Source organism: Rhinoderma darwinii, chromosome 1, assembly GCF_050947455.1.
Source record: "Rhinoderma darwinii isolate aRhiDar2 chromosome 1, aRhiDar2.hap1, whole genome shotgun sequence".
Taxonomy (NCBI): Eukaryota; Metazoa; Chordata; class Amphibia; order Anura; family Rhinodermatidae; genus Rhinoderma; species Rhinoderma darwinii.
Genome location: NC_134687.1, coordinates 182,913,041 through 182,930,839, shown reverse-complemented (window position 1 = coordinate 182,930,839; position 17,799 = coordinate 182,913,041). Strand labels below are relative to the sequence as shown.

Here is a 17,799-nt window from a genome sequence, read left to right as displayed (position 1 = left end):
CTGTCCCTCATGTCCCTCGCAACCAGGCCTGTGCATTGAGCCATGTTTTAAAAAATACCACACTGTTCTGAATTATTAGATTTTAGTTAATTTGTTGAAAATATATTTGCCCTACATTACGTTTTTATTTTTCCCCTGATTTTACTCCAAGGGTGAGTGGGGGGTGGATGTCATGTTTGCATATTCTCTAAAGTTCATCTGCTGGAGAGCTCCATTTGCATAAACCTGCAATTTCTTATTTTAGAAAACCCCAAAAAATAAATTCCCATTATACCCCTAGATGAATATTTTGGGATTTCTGCTTCAAGAGCAGATATTTTGGAAGTGTTATAGAAACTCTGTTGAGTTTTGTAAAACCAGCTTTGAAAAAAAGCGATTTGTGAAATAAGCTTCTTCTATCGTCCGCCCTCCTACATCTCTATGTGATAAATAAGGCCACATATTTGGTATCCCCATGCTCAGGAGAAGTGGAAGAATGTGAAAGGGGATGAATTTTGGCCGTGGTCTATGCCGTGTGTGAAAAATGCTGGTATAAACTGACGCATTTGCTAAAAAATTGCTAATTTTTTTTTGTTCCATCTTATTCAAGAAACTTTCAGAAGAAAACTGGACTTGCTAAAAATATGATAAACCCCTTGAAAGAAACCTTGTGGGGTCTACTTGTGTGAATGAAGTAATTTATGGGGTGATTCTAATGTTTCAGCAGCATTACGCCCCCCAGAAAACAGTATGCTGCTATAAAATCAAATGCAAAATTCCTGGACCGAAAAGCCTCCTTTTATGCCAAGCCCTGGCACATGCCCGCACAGTGAATAAGGCACACATATTTGGTATCCCCATGCACAGGAGAAGTGGAAGAATGTGAAAGGAGATTAATTTTGTCCGTGGTCCATACCGTGTGTGAAAAATGCTGGCATAAACGGACGCAATTGCTAAATTCTTGCATTTTTTTCCAATTTTGCCCACCTTAGAGAAAAAAATAAAAATGATATATACTGACAAATGCCACTAAAACAAAGCCCTATCTGTCCTTTAAAAAGAGTGTAAAATTCAAAGATGAACTTTATTCACCTGCTGAGTTATAGTCATCTAAAGAAGCGCATAGCAAAATTTTGAAATTTGCTCTGGTCATTTAGCTGTAAAACAGCCTAGTCCTTAACCGGTTGAGTTCTAATTGACAATCCCCACCTTGGAGGAAATTAAGAGGATTGACATTCAGAGTGACTATATACAGGACAGTAACAAAAACTTTAGGAACTGAATAGTTATAAGATTTCTAACCAAATCGTCGTAATGGCCTTAAAAGGGCAGTCACCTTTGAATTTGGTCATGTTTGAATTTATAGACACTGAGTTTACAGTTTGAGAACTAAAGTAGTATTCCAGTAAAATAAAAATGATGGCCTATACTCTGAATATGGTCTGACTATCTGCACCCCGCCAATCAGCTGTTTGAAGTGGCCGCAGCGCTGCTTCCCATTCATTTCCTATACAGTATTAGAGTCCTCAAAATACTGTGCGCTGCCACTACGAATGTGATGGTTTTGCGCAGTGCTGAAACATGTAAAAATGAAAAAAGGAGCTCACTGAAGCCTCGTAGCCCCTTCAGACGTGCCGAGTAGAACCCCCACCAATCAAGGTACTGATGGCCTATCGTGACAACCGTGATATCACCATACAATCCTATAACGGGAACCGATCTAACTTTATGCTGCCCTCTTTAAGGGCAGTATAAAGCAGTGAGAGACGCGTTTAAGCTGTCTGACACTTAAATCCAATAGTTTATAGTGATTTAAAAGAACTTCCATTTAGACCAGGGGTCTCAAGCAAGCGGCCCGTGGGCCGCATGCGGCCCCTGGGGCTGTCATCTGCGGCCCGCGGGACACAGAGCCGCTAGTATCGGATCTGCTCCGAGACGCTGGAATTCCCTGACATCGATGTCCACATATGAACAGCGATGTCTGGGGCTTCCCCAGAGCCGGCGTCCCGAGCAGAGCGCTGGTGTCGGCTCTGCTCCGGGACTCTGTGGAATTCCCTGACATCGCTGCCCATATGTGGACAGTGTGTCAGGGTCTTCCCCATAGCGGAGTCCCGGGCAGAGCGCTAGTATAGGCTCTGCTCCGGGACGATGCGGAATTCCCTGACATATCTGCCCATATATGGACAGTGTGTCAGGGTCTTCCCCAGAGCGGAGTCCCGGGCAGAGCGCTATTATCGGCTCTGCTCCGGGACTCTGGGGAAGCCTCTGACATCGCTGTCCATACATCGACAATGATGTCAGGGGCTCCCCAGAGCAGGAGTCCCAGTGATGTCAGGAGCACAGCTGGAGTCCCAGGAAGAGCCTCCTAGCGCTCTGCCTGGGACTCCAGCTCTGGGCAAGCCCCTGACATCACTGGGGCAGCCTCTACAGAGGGCACTGTGGCGTTATCTACAAGTGGGTGTGTGACAGTATCTGAAGAGGACACTGGCATTATCTAGGGGTGTGTTGCATTATCTACAGAGGGCACAGTGGCCTTCTCTACAGAGGGCACAGTGGCCTTCTCTACAGAGGGCACTGTGGCCTTCTCTACAGAGGGCACTGTGGCCTTCTCTACAGAGGGCACTGTGGCCTTCTCTACAGAGGGCACTGTGGCCTTCTCTACAGAGGGCACTGTGGCCTTCTCTACAGAGGGCACTGTGGCCTTCTCTACAGAGGGCACTGTGGCCTTCTCTACAGAGGGCACTGTGGCCTTCTCTACAGAGGGCACTGTGGCCTTCTCTACAGAGGGCACTGTGGCCTTCTCTACAGAGGGCACTGTGGCCTTCTCTACAGAGGGCACTGTGGCCTTCTCTACAGAGGGCACTGTGGCCTTCTCTACAGAGGGCACTGTGGCCTTCTCTACAGAGGGCACTGTGGCCTTCTCTACAGAGGGCACTGTGGCCTTCTCTACAGAGGGCACTGTGGCCTTATCTACAGAGGGCACTGTGGCCTTATCTACAGAGGGCACTGTGGCCTTATCTACAGAGGGCACTGTGGCCTTATCTACAGAGGGCACTGTGGCCTTATCTACAGAGGGCACTGTGGCCTTATCTACAGAGGGCACTGTGGCCTTATCTACAGAGGGCACTGTGGCCTTATCTACAGAGGGCACTGTGGCCTTATCTAGGGGTGTGTTGCAGCATCCACAGAGGGCCATGCGGCAGCATCCACAGAGGGCACTGCGGCAGCATCCACAGAGGGCACTGCGGCAGCATCCACAGAGGGCACTGCGGCAGCATCCACAGAGGGCACTGCGGCAGCATCCACAGAGGGCACTGCGGCAGCATCCACAGAGGGCACTGCGGCACTATCTAAAAAGGGGCTGCCCAATCTTGACATGTGTGCTAACTGAGCCGCCGGACTGCATTTAGCGACACTTAAACTGGAAAGCTGGATTGTTGAAATAAGCACTTGGAGAAATCTCTCAAATTTTAAACCTAGCGCTATTATAGTAATGTAGTATTATTCTAGTAATATAGTGTTCTAGTAGTTCAAATAACTAATTGATTAACAATAATTTTGTATTGTATCAAATTTTAAAGTAATGCGGCCCGTCAACTTCCCATTTTTTCTATATGCGGCCCACTTACCCGGCCGAGTTTGAGACCCCTGATTTAGACCGATGCAACACTGGGAGGAAGGAGTCGAGCATTTAGGAGTTGCGACTTCTCTTGCTCTTCTGGCATATGGAGAAAGCGGTCAATCATTGGCGGTAGGGCGGGGGCAGCTCATGAGTAAGCCAGACTCCTCCTTTCCAGCACGATGTGAGCGCTGTAATGTGCTAAAGTGACAAGCAATATGGCTGTACTTCAGGTTATCACTTAATTAAATGTCAAAACAGCTGTACTAAAGAAGAAAAAAAAGTGGCAATTGTAAACTCGTGGTATGTTTACGTTTTGGATAGAACTCTTTACATTCAGCCTGTTTTTTTACACAGTAACGTCTAATAGCTGCTACCTCCATCATACCGGTCACAGATGACATAGTAGCTTTAGACCACTGTTTGACCTTTCGGCCACGAGGAGGAAGCAGTAGACTAAAGCCTGCCATACGCGCAAGATAGCTATTTTCGCTGACCTCATAAACATGCATGCTCAGCATGTTTATATCAATGGAAAGATGGAGATAATCCACTACCAGATACTTTTCAAAAAGCCACCATGCCCAATCCTCATTACACCCCGACAGTTGCAATTCATTCCCATCATAGGGGATAACTTGCAATGTACACCCATCTATTCACCAGCATCATGAAAAATTATGCTGGTCAGATTGAGGGCAGCTTACCATAAGTAGAACCGATTAGAAAAAATTACTGACCGTCTTCCCTTCGTAAATCTAGACCAGAAAAGTTACCCATATTAAAAGGGGTTGTATCACCGACATGAACAACATAACTAATGTAAAAAAAAACATTATTGGCATTTTGCCACCAGTTATTTGCTTGGGGTTAAGGATCCATGCACACGACAGTAGATTCTGTCCATATTTATGGACCATAATTACGGACCCATTCATTTCTATGGCTGACTGACACCTTGCCGTCTATTTATGGGAAGGCGTCCGTGCCGTAGAAATCTTCTGTAAAAACTAGGACACAATTTTTTTTTAATTTTACGGATCGTGCGCTCATACTTTATAATGGGAGCACGGTCGGCAAATTCGGATGACTGTTCACAGCCGTCCGGAATCACGGACTGTGGTTACGGGCACGGTCGTGTGCACGGGGCCTAACTGCTTTGACCCTGCAGACTAAAATAGAAGTAGCAGCAATATTTGCCATCATTGTAGTCGTTTTGACCCGCAGAATAAAGTTAACATGTCGTTTTTAGAGCACGGAACGCGGTAAATACGAATACCAAAAACCAACGGAGGAGTCGCTGTTTTTATCCCCATTCCTCCCACAAATAATTTTTTCTCAGTGTCCCAGTTTGCCACTGTAAGATGCCTTTATTAAAGTAAGAGCGTCTCAGAAGATGCCAATAAGGAGAAATATATCCTTGGAGAGCAGCTAGTCTAGGATGTGGTACAACAGGTATATAGATACCAAATGAAATTAAAACATACTCGTATATGAGAAGAGCACACCACCACTCTCCTCAACTCCACAATAGTCTTATACACCGCATTCCAAAATATTATGCAAATGTTATTTTTCGCCGATTTTCCTAAATAGTCAAATGAAAAGGACAATCACACTGTGCTGTGGATCATGCTGGTCTGGAACAATGGTAAGTGTAGAACACGGATTGGTCAGCGTCATACACCTCTGTACAACGCCCACTTGGTCAAAAGTAAAAACACGCCCAGTTGGGCATTAAGAAACTAATTAGCATAAATCTAAAATTGCTCATAACTTGATCAAAAATTAATTATTTTTCAAAATAAAAACCACTGCTGTTATCTACATTACAGCGCCGATCAGACTATGTAGGAGATAGGGCACTTATAATCTGGTGACAGTCTCTAACAACTTGACATAAAAAGGACAAGGACTTCTATTTACAACTGATTTTTATTTTAACCCTTTAAGGACACAGCCAATTTGAGTTTTTCATTTTCGATTTTTCAAACCCGCATTCCAAAAGCCATAACTTGTTTCTTTGTCGACATAGCCATGAAGGCTTGTTTTTTGCGGGACAAGCTGTCGTTTTTCATAGCACCATTTATTGTACCGCATATTTTATTGGGAAGCTGGAAAAAAAAAATTGTGGGCGAGATGGGCAAAACAGCAATTACACCATTTTTTTTTGGGGGGGGGGGTTTGTTTTTACGGCATGAATCAGGCAGTAAAACTAAATAAATATTCACCTTATTCTACAGGTTAATACGATTACGGCGATGCCAAATTTATAGCTTTTGTTTTACCACTTCAAAAAAAACAAAAAAAATAAATGTTTTGTGTCGCCATACTCAGAGCCATAACTTTTTTTTATTTTTCCATCAATTTAGTGGTGTGAGAGCTTAAATTTTGCGTGGCGAGCTGTAGTTTTCACCGATACCATTTTGGGGTACGAGACTTTTTATTCTATTTTTTTGGAGAGCTAAGGGGACCAAAAAACAGCAATGTTTTATCTTTTGTTTTTACAGCGTTCACTGAGCGGGTTAACCAACTCTATATTGTGATAGTTCGGACTTCTACAGACGCGGCCATACCAGTTATGTGAACTTGTTTTGGTTTTTTTTTTAAATTGCTTTAGGGGAAAAATGGGAAAAGGGGGGTTTTTTGTACTTTTAATACTTACTTTATTTGAACCTTAAAAAAAAACACACAATTGTTTTTTTATTTTTTATTAGTCCCCTTGGGGACTTGAAGTAGCGATGTATTGCAGTATATCGTGATTCTGACAGTCTCCTTTGAAGCCATGCCGGAGGAGTGCAAAGATAGCAGACCTGGGGGCCATCATTAGTCCCCCCCAGGCTGCCATGACAAGCATTGACACCATAAAGGCCACGATTGACCGCGGCATTTAAGGTGTTAAACGGGCGGAATCCGTGATCTTTGATTCCACCCGTTGCAGTGTGGTGTCGGCTGTGTAAAACAGCCGTCACCCGCCGAGTATGGAGCGAGCTCAGCCCGTGAGCCCGCTCCATACTTCCCCTTAATGGCTGTCACGTACTAGTACATGTCGTTAAGGGGTTAACAGGTAAAATCCTTAAAGCAGATCTGTCAACATACTAGGTTGTCCTATTTGACCCACAAATCCATCAAATAGATACGTCATGAACTCTCATGACTTATATGTTAAACAAATAACATGTTAGTCTATTGGTGACAAGACGCCACGGTTAGGAGTCCAAAGGCTTTTGTCACCAGAAGGCTATTTTATGGCATCAATTTAACAAATACATTGTGAAAAACTATTAAAAAGATCATGACATACATTTAACGGATTCCGGTGACATAAGCCATACAGGGACATACATACTCCATAGGCTCCCATGGATATTTTGGAATCTGAGCTCTACTGGTTTTCTATCCTATGTAGAGGCGTGGGAGAAGGAAATTGGCCCCATCCCTAATAGCATTACATGGCAGCACATTTGGGAGATTGTCCACACTTCTTCCCGCTCTTATAAGACGAACATATAAATAGTCCGTGTGACGGATGTTTTTGTTTTTTGTGTTTTTTTTTTTTAACAGCTATCACACGGCTGCATAGACTAGTCCTTCTTAATGAATTAGAACAACAATGTTAAATTATTTCAGTAATTCAACTTGAAAAGTGTAACTCATATTATATAGATTCATTACACACAGAGTGATCGGTTTTATATCAAGTCCAGAGTCAACGCAGCCGTCCACTAAGAAATTGTTGAGCACTTCGTGCTTCCCTCTGCTGACAAGCTTTATGGAGATGCAGATTTCATTTTCCAGCAGGACTTGGCACCTGCCCACACTGCCAAAAGTACCAGTACCTGGTTTAATAACCACAGTATCACTGTGCTTCATTGGCCAGCAAACTCACCTGACCTAAACCCCATAGAGAATCTATGGGGTATTGTCAAGAGGAAAATGAGACACCAGACCCAACAATGCAGATGAGCTGAAGGCCGCTATCAAAATAACCTGGGCTTCCATAACACCTCAGCAGTGCCACAGGCTGATCGCCTCCATGCCACGCCGCATTGATGTAGTAATTCATGCAAAAGGAGCCCCGACCAAGTATTGAGGGCATATACTGTACAGACTTTTTAGTAGACAAACATCTCAGTAATAAAAATCATTTTTGAAATTGGGCTCATATAATATTCTAAACTTCCAAGAAACTAAATTTTGGGTTTTCATGAACTGTTAGCTATACTCATCAACATCAAAAGAACAAAATGCTGGAATTAGATCACTGTGTGTAAAGAATCTATATAATAGGAGTTCCACTTTTTGAATTGAATTACTGAAATAAATTAAACGGACGATATTCTAATTCATTGAGAAGGACTAGTACTTCCATGGGGCTGCTCAAACGGCCATTGTTGTAACGGACCGCATGAAGGGCCTGTGAAAAAAATAGGACATGTCCTATTTTTGTCAATTTTCACCGATCCCTCAATAGACGCAAATCTATGATGGATCCGTGAAAACGAGTCCCTTAAGAGTGCGAATCGGACGTGAAAAAGGGCACTGCCAATTTCCTTTTTTCCTCCCGCCTTCCAAAAGCCGTAACTTTATTTTAACATAGCCATATGAGGGCTTGTTTTCTGCAGGACAAGGTGACGTTTTAAATGGCACCAATTAACGCACCATATAATGTTCTAGGAAACGGAAATAAAAGTATTTGAGGGGTGAAATGAGTAAAAAAAAAAGTGATCACACAATTTTTTTTGGGGTGGGGGAGATTGTTTTTACAGCATCCATGAGGTGGTAAAAACTACATGTTCACTTTAGTCTATGGGTTGGTACGATTACAGCAATGCCAAATTTATATTTTTTTTACATTTTACCACTTTTATAAAATAAAACCTATATGTTAAAAAAAAAAAAAAAAAAAAAAGTTGTCGCCATATTTTCAGGCCCATAACTTTTCTTTTTCTGTCAATTTAGCAGTGTGATGTTTTGTTTTTTTTAAGGGCGAGCTGAAGTTTTTATTGGTACATGTTTTTTGGGGAGCTAAGGTGACCAAAGTGCATTTTTTTTTTTTAGGGTGTGCACCGACCGGGTTAAACAACATTATAATGTAATGTCTCATGCACACAGCCATACCCATGTGTACAGCCCGTGATTACAGGCAGGGACGGCCACAGAGTGTCATCCGTGGGCCGTCCACAATCACTAACCATGTACACAAAAGATGTACATCTAAATCAACGGTGCCAAACCGCAATTGCAGACCGTAAAATGGCTTGTCATGAGTTTTTGCGGTCCACAATTGCGGCCCCCACACTGTCCGTGTAAACCACGTCAGTGTGTATGGGCACATAGAAATGAATGGGCCCGCAATTCATCTGCACTTTTGCGGTTGAATTGCGGATGTGAAAACACGTTAGTGTGCATGAGGCCTAATAGTTCAGACTTTAACGGACACTGTTAACTTATTGTTTTATACATTACTTTGAAGGGAAAAATATATTTTTTGCACATTAAAAACCTAAGTTTTTTTTTTTTTTTTTATAGAAGTCCCCCTAGGGGAATTGAACCAGCGATCGTTGGGTCTCTAACAAGATGTACTACAATACTAATGTATTGCAGTATATCGTTATACTGGCAAGCTTCTATAAAGAAGACAAATTGTGATAAGCCATGAAGAACACAAGCGTTGTCCGAGACGCGTAGGCACAATTTAATACTGCTAACCACCCTTGCATTTGAAAATTTGTTTACCAGAAGTTCTGAAATAAAATTGGAACAGCGTTTCCTTTTAAATTACTTGGCACTGGATCACTGCTTCTCTTCCGCTTCATGGGGATTTTCTAGTTTCTGGCTTTTCCCCTCTCTTGCCTAGTTACCCATGACCAATATTTATTTTTTTTTTTTTAAAGGGTTAGTTTTTTTTTTCTATGTAACACTGACTTATGCGATTTTCTTATCCCCCTTTTGTAATGGTTTTATTTTTTGTTCTCTTTTCCTTTATCCTCCCCCTGAACTTGATATGCCGAGCCACTATGTTGCCCTACATGACTGTATGCCATACTGTTCTATTTGTAGTCCCCATGTTCCTGTAAATCCTGCACTTTTCCTCCATTGAGTAGTTTGTTAAATTGATTAAACGTATACCATGCATTCCCTTAAAAAAAAAAAAAACATACTAATGTATACCAGCCTGATTAGCCAAGAGGACACGAAATTAGCTTCCGTCAGGCAAATACAGCGAGGAGCACCCGCAATTATTAATGAGGCGCAACTGGAGGGCAGTTTTGAGATGCGATTATAGGCTGCACACATCTTTCTCTGGCTACGCCAATCTCTGGTTTTAGCAACATTGACCCTTGTGCGCTTATTTTAAATTCAGAAGCGTCATTTGAAGCTCCTGCGCTCAAATGCAAGGTCCGTAAATAAAAATATTGCGCTATGGCAACTAAAAATACACGCAGAGCGGCAGTAACGCAGCACAGTTGCTATACTGCGACCGGAGCCACGTGTTTCCGGCAGACATCCCCGGTGCCACGGAGGCAGCTGGAATAGCTGACCGATGCAGGGCCTGGGTGTCGGACCCTCACCGATCACATACTGATGACATATCTTGTGGATAGGTCATCAGTATGAAAAATCACCACGTGCCCAGACAACCCCTTTAACCCCTTCACGACCACCCCACGTAGATTAACGGGCTGCAAAGCTTGTCGTTGTGCCTGCAGCCTGTTAATCCACGTGTGCTCCTAACAGCACACAGACTCTCCCTGCAGCCCGGCATCTCCCAGTACAGGCTGCTACTAGCAGCCTTAGTACTGGGGGAAAACATCGGGTCGGATCACAGCGGTGATCCGAACCGATTAACCCCTTAATTGCGTCAGTCAATAGTGACCGCCGCATTTAAGTTGTTATAGCAACATCGGCACCCCGCTACGCGATTGCGGGGGCCCGATTGTTATGGCAACCGGAAGCCTAACAAAGGCTTCCTATCTGCCATTACGTTAGCCGATTAGGCCCCGCCCGGCTTGCTGTCAGTGAACAACTGACAGTTCTAATACATTGCACTACATGGGTAGTGCAATGTATTAGAACATCAAACAGTTGGACCTTCAAGTCCCCTAATGTGACTAAAGAAAAGTGTAAAAAAAAGTAAAAATAAAAGTTGTAAAAATACAATAAAAGTTTCAAATAACAAAACACAAATCGCCCTTTTTCCTTTATCAAGTCATTTATTATTGAAAAAAAAAAAAGCCATACATATTTGGTATCGCTGCGACCGTAACGACCTTAAACTATAAAAATATTATGTTATTTATTCCGCACAGTGAACGCTGTAAAGAAAAACCTAAAAAATACTGACATAATTGCTATTTTTTGGTCACTTTGTCTTCCAAAAATTGAAATAAAAAGTGATCAAAAAGTCGCATGTACCCAAAAATGGTGTCTATAAAAACTATAACTCGTCTCGCCCTCATACAGCTCCGTCAACAAAAAAATTAAAACCGTTATGGCTCTCACAACTTGGCGACAGAAAAAATCCATTCTCTTTACAATAGTTTTTATTGTGCAAAAAGTTGTAAAACATAAAAAAGTTCTATAAATTAGGTATCACCGGAATCGGACTGACCCGCAGAATAAAGCTAACATGTAATTTATAACACGTGGTGAACGCTGTATAAAAAGAATTAAAAAAATAATGTCAGAATTGCTGTTTTTTGGTCACCTTGCCTCCCCAAAAAAAAAAAAAAAAAAGGATAACGTGATCAAAAAGTTGCATGTACCCCAAAATGGTACCAATAAAAACGACAGCTCGTCCCGCAAAAAAAAACAGCCGTCATACCGCTACGTCTATGAAAAAATAAAATTAGTTAAGGCTCCAATAAGCCAGGAAATAAAAATATGCAGTTGTGCCGGCCCGAGGGGAACATTTCTTCTGTTTCAAGAGGCGAATTATCAAGGCCCCTAAAATTAGGGAACCAGGAAGGGGAGGGCGCAAACATATCTGCTGGAAGAGACGGTGCCCGTATTATACCAGGAAAACCCTTCTCCGCAAAATTCCTCAAACTGCAAAGGTGCCGAGTGTGGACCAAAAGGGGGATAAGAAAGGACAGTTTATCAGTGCGACACCAGCCTGTGCAGAAAGGATTGTGTCACAGCGTAACACACATGTATTATTTTTGTTTACCCCATTATTATACCACCTGACTATGCCCCTTATATACTCCGCCCGGCTTACATGTACCCGCACATTATAAACGGAAACACCAGTAAGACTCCAAACAAAACTACTACAAGCAAAATCCACGCTCCCAAAGCCAAATGGCACTACCTCCCTTCTGAACCCTACAGTGTGCCCAAACCGCAGTTTACTTCCACATATATGGCATCGCCATACCCGGGAGAACCCTTTTAACAATTTTTGGGGTGTGTCTCCAGTGGCACAAGCTGGGCACCACATATTGGCATATCTATAGAAAAAAATCCCATTTTCACTGCAACATCGAGTGCACACCAATTTCTGCCAATCACCTGTGGTGTTAATATGCTCACTACACCCCTAAATGAATACCTTGAGGGGTGTAGTTTCAGAAAAGGGGTCACTTCTGGGGGGGATCCACTGTTTTGGTCCCACAGGGACTTTGCAAATGCGACACAGCGCCCAGAAACCAATCCAGCAAAATCTGTACTCCAAAAGCCAAATGGCGCTCCTTCCCATCTGAGCACTACTCTGTGCCCAAACAGCCGTTTATGACCACATATGTGGTATTGCCGTACACAGGAGAAGTTGCTTTACAAGTGTTGTGGTGCTTTTTTTCATTTATTTGTTGAGAAAATGAAACATTTTCAGCTAAAACTACGTCTTATTGAAGAAAAAGGATTTTTTTTTATTTTCACTGCCCAATTCTAAAAAAAAAATCTATGAAACACCTGTGGGTTCAAAATGCTCACTACACCCCTAGATGGATTCAAGGGGTGTAGTTTTGTGAATGGAATCACTTTTGGGGAGTCTCCACTGTACTGACAACTTAGGAGCTTTGCAAAAGTGACATGGTGTCAAGAAACCAATCCAGCAAAATCTGTGCTCCAAAAGCCAAATGGCGCTCCTTCTCTTCAGATCCTTGCCGTGTGCCCAAACAGAAGTTTTTGAGCACAAATGGGGTATTGCCGTACTCCAGAGAAGTTGCTTTACAAATGTTTTTTTTTTTATTCCTTTATTTGTTGAGAAAATGAAAAATTTTGAGCTAAAGCATTGGAAAAAAAAGTATTTTTTTTATCTTCACTGCCCAATTCCAATAAAATCTATGAAAACCCTGTGTGTTCAAAATGCTCACTACACCCCTAGAAGGATTCTTCAAGGGGTGTAGTTTCCTAAATGGAGTCACTTTTTTGGTGTTTTCACTGTTTTGGTCCCTTAGGGGCTTTGCAAATGCGACGTGGTCTCCGCAAACCATTCCTGCTAAATTTGAGCTGCAAAAGCCAAATGGCGCTTTCCCTTCTAAGCCCTGACGTGTGTCCAAACAGCCGTTTACAACCACATGTGGGGTATTGTTTTACTCGGGAGACATTGCTTTACAAATGTAGTGGTGCATTTTCTCCTTTTAGTCCTTGTGAAAATTAGAAAAAATTAGCTAAACCTAAATTTTCTTTGAAAGAATGTAGATTTTCATTTTCACGGCCTACTTCCAATAATTTCTCCAAAAAACCTGCGGGGTCAAAATGCTCACTATACCCCTAGATAATTTCCTCAAGGGGTATAGTTTCCGAAATGGTCACTTTTGGGGGAATTCCACTGTTTTGGCGCCGCAAGAGCCTTTCAGACCCGACATGGTGCCTAAAATATTTTTTAATAAAAAAAGGAGGCCCCAAAATCCTCTAGGTGCTCCTTTGCTTCTGAGGCCTGTGCTTCAGTCAATAAGTGCACTAGGGACAAATGTGGGGTATTTCTAAAAACTGAAGAATCTGGGCAATAAATATTGAGTTGCGTTTCTCTGGTAAAACTTTGTGTTACAAAAAAAAAAAGATGAAAAATTAATTTCTGCAAAAAAATAAATAAATGTGAAAATTTCACATCTACTTTGCCTTAATTCCTGTGAAACATCTAAAGGGTTAAGAAACTTTCTAAAAGCTGTTTTGAATACTTTGAGGGGTGACGTTTTTAAAATGGGGTGACTTATCGAGGGTTTCTAATATATAAGGCCCTAAAAGCTACTTCACAACTGAACTGGTACCTGTAAAAATAGCCTTTTGAAATTTTCTTGAAAATGTGAGAAATTGCTGCTAAAGTTCTAAGCCTTGTGATGTCAGAAAAATAAAAGGATGTTCAAAAAAACGATGCCAATCTAAAGTAGACACATGGGGGATGTTAATTAGCAACTATTATGTGTGGTATAACTGCCTATCTTACAAGCTGATACATATAAATTTAGAAAAATGCTAATTTTTGCAATTTTTCGCTAAATTTTGGTGTTTTTCACAATTAAATACTTAATGTATCTAGCAAATTTTGCCAGTAACATAAAGTCCAATGTGTCACGAGAAAACAATCTCAGAATCGCTTGGATAGGTGAAAGCTTTCAGAAGTTATTACCACATAAAGTGAAACATGTCAGATTTGAAAAAATTGGCTGCGTCCTGAAGGCCAAAACAGGCTGTGTCCTGAAGGGGTTAATATACGCTGCTTTCAATACCGGTTTCAAGATAGGTCTCCAGTCAGTGGATAAAAACCTTCCTGTTTACATCCAGAGGCTCCAGCTCACATCAAATACACCAGAAAGTTGCATAACTTCATTAGAGTGATTAAACTTAATTTACATAAAAAAAGACGTATTCATTTGTGCACATATGTCAAGTGCTTTATAGAAGATAACGCAGCACCACCTAAAAACGCGGCGACACCATGACGAGAACGAACGTGCGGCACATGTCACTCGGCCTGAGCCCTGGATTCACGTCACGCCGAACTGGAGAAAGGAAAGAGAAAGGAACTGGCAAAATGACAGCCCCTGATGCAACACGTCTCCCTGCACGGCTGCCATCCCGTATAAGGCCAGGGAAGCCGGGAGACACCACGCTGCCGCCGCCTGGGTGAAAAGGAGGAGGAGGAAATCACTTATTGAATGGAGAGCGGGGTGCTGTATGCGCCCTCCTCGCCCGCCACGCGGCCCTCTACTCGCGCCTGCGTGACATGCGCACCCACCACGGGTAACAGTAGCGCGCACTAGCGCCCCCTCCCCCCATAACGACCCCTTCGCCTCACAGCTGCCACACGACGGTCCACAAAACACTAGCAGGCGCGGTTGCCTCGGCCTCGTAAGAAAGGAGTTGTCGACACAGCGCACCAGCACAATCCGCCTGCTACTCCGTAAAGAGACACGCTGCTCCGGGCTCCTCCTCCTGCAACACCGTCGCTCTCTTCTCCCGGCGACCAAACACCACCGCCCGTAGTATGCCTCACACCTGACCGAGTCGTCAGCAACCCCAATCTGCCGGCACTTTTACGCTGCGCTTTATGTGTTCATTCTCCTGGTCACAAGTCCACTCACCGGTTCCACGGTCGCCATTTTAGATAGATGTGACTGCACAGCAGCCGCTGGCAGGGAAGAAGAGGAGACGGGGAAAAAAAAAAATATTCAAACCCGGTTGGTTTGGGGCGTATCACGTGACGTCCGGCGGAGTCTGGGCTTGCGCGGCCCCGCCCGTTGCTGGCTCCGAGCCTGTCGGGAATTGTAGTCCAGTCGCCTGTATAACTGGCCGCGTCCTGTGGGAGAGTGGAAGTCCTGTCAGCCGGTTGACGTAAGGGGGGGAGGTTTGGCGGCTGGTGAAGGGCACAGGAGTGGTGTCCTGAAAGTAGCCAAATAACGAGACAGCTGTTACGTTGTTTTAGATGTGGGAGCAGTTCTGTGTTGTATTTTAGGTTTGTATGCATAATAATGCGTTGTCCCTGGAAATTCATTCATTGCCGCAACGGTTCTTCTTTCCTATAGAGTGCCATGCGTTTTCATGTGAATAAAAGATTAGTGTGTGAAGTGAGTACATGCTCACACCTATTGTTCTCTGTGTTATAACTTCACCAGTCAAAAGAAAACCCAATGGGGGAAAAGATAATTATATAATTGGCAAAAGTAAGAACCTGAGTCACTTTCACAGGGCCAACTTGTGATAACTGGGTCACTGCATCTCCAAAACGATGATCCCAGTATGCAGTGCTTGTACCTTGGTCTAAGGAAGGACAAACACTGAGCCGCGACATGGGTCATGGGTGCCCGAGGCTCGATGGTATGCGTGGGGAGTGTAGGGTCTGTTCCAAGCCCACAGAAGAGCTACTGCTGGGAAAGTTACTGCTGACTATAATAGGTGTCAGTACACACACACTGCACTTCAGATGCAGACAGATCAGTGTCCATGCTTTGTAGGTTAGGCGGTCAGAGTGCCTATGCTGTCCACTGCCAAAAGTGCCTCCAATGGGCATGTCCGGATTGGACAATGAAAGAAGGTGTCCGGGTCTGATGAATCCCATTGCTTGTTGCGTGTGCTTAGCTTCTTTGGGGCAGAGATGGCACCAGGATGCACTATGGAAAGAAAGCATGCCGACTGAGGTAGTGTGATGCTCTGGGCAATGTACTGCTGTGAATCATTGGGTTCTGGCATTCATTTAGATGTTACTTTGACACGTAACACCTACCTAAACATTGTTGCAGACCAAGTACACCAATTTATGTTAAGTATATTCCCTAATGGCAGTGGCCTCTTTCAGCAGGGTAATAGGTCCTGCCACTCTGCAGAAAGTGTTCAGGAATGGTTTGAGGAACATGACAGAGTTCAAGGTGTTGACTTGGCCTCCAAATTCCCCAGATCTTAGTCCAATCGAGCATCTGTGGGATGTGTTGGAAAAACGAGTTCGATCCATAGAGCCCCCCCTCAGAACATATAGGACTTCAAGGGGTTTTCCAGTCATAAGAAATTGATGGCCTGTCCTCAGGATAGGCCATCAGTATCTGATCGGTGGGGATTCGACTCCCCGCATCCCCTCCAAATAGCTGTTTTGAGGGGGCAGCAGTGCTCGTACGAGCGCTGCTTCCACTTAAATCGGGCCGAAGGTAGAAATTTATAAGCTTGGTGCAAATCTCTTAAAATGATGGAGTAAGTGAGTGATTGATCATCAATCTGCCATTTAGTCAGTGGTGTTTCAGTTGCAGCATAATCCCGTGGTAGGTGGTAGTTCCTGGTTATTTGAGCTTTGTGTATGTTTTCTCTAGAGAAGCCTTGGAGAAGATAGGGGTTCCATTCCCGATCTGGCAATTGTTTCAAGACATTTGTGATATAGTTTTTGGCTTGTGAATAATAGAAGGGATCAATGGGTATGGTCGGGAACTTCATCTCAGACAGCGTAAGCATCCTCTTCTCCAATATGTGAACAAAGTGTTTTATTGAGGTCAGACCCAATGCATGGCACCTACGAAAGATACCATGGGGGTTGCCATCCTGGAAGGTTGCATATCAATGGCAGGTGGAGAGACAGCGAAGGGGAGAGCTGAAAATGCGTTCTGATTTTTTGCCATGCCCACCAGTTGTTAAAGAGGCTCTGTCACCAGATTTTGCAACCCCTATCTGCTATTGCAGCAGATAGGCGCTGCAATGTAGATTACAGTAACGTTTTTATTTTTTAAAAACGAGAATTTTTTGCCCAAGTTATGGCCATTTTTGTATTTATGCAAATGAGGCTTGCAAAAGTACAACTGGGCGTGTTGAAAAGTAAAAGTACAAGTGGGCGTGTATTATGTGCGTACATCGGGCGTTTTTACTACTTTTACTAGCTGGGTGTTCTGATGAGAAGTATCATCCACTTCTCTTCAGAACGCCCAGCTTCTGGCAGTGCAGACACAGCCGTGTTCTCGAGAGATCACGCTGTGTCGTCACTCACAGGTCCTGCATAGTGTCAGACGAGCGAGGACACATCGGCACCAGAGGCTACAGATGATTCTGCAGCAGCATCGGCGTTTCCAGATAAGTAGCTACATCGATTTACCTGCAAACGCCGATGCTGCTGCAGAATCATCTAGCCTCTGGTGCCGATGTGTCCTTGCTCGTCTGATACGATGCAGGACCTGGGGCAGGAAGTGAGTGACGTTACAGTGTGATCTCTCGAGAACACGCTGTGTCTGCACTGCCAGAAGCTGGGCGTTGTGAAGAGAAGTGGATGATACTTCTCGTCA

The 17,799-nt window shown here is 43.5% G+C and overlaps 1 protein-coding gene across 2 annotated transcripts in view; it reads right to left on the bottom strand.

Annotated features, from left to right (window-relative positions):
- The window catches only part of EIF4E (eukaryotic translation initiation factor 4E), a 72,289-nt gene extending 57,018 nt beyond the window's left edge, over positions 1-15,271 (bottom strand). Inside the window, exon 1 of one of the 2 annotated variants that reach the window (XM_075860644.1) lies at positions 15,130-15,271. In XM_075860644.1, the coding sequence (XP_075716759.1) occupies positions 15,130-15,147 (18 nt within the window). In that variant the 5' untranslated portion in view covers positions 15,148-15,271. The remainder of the gene's footprint in view (positions 1-15,129) is intronic. The other variant, XM_075860643.1, reaches the window with a different exon arrangement.
- Between the last annotated feature and the right edge of the window lie 2,528 nt (positions 15,272-17,799).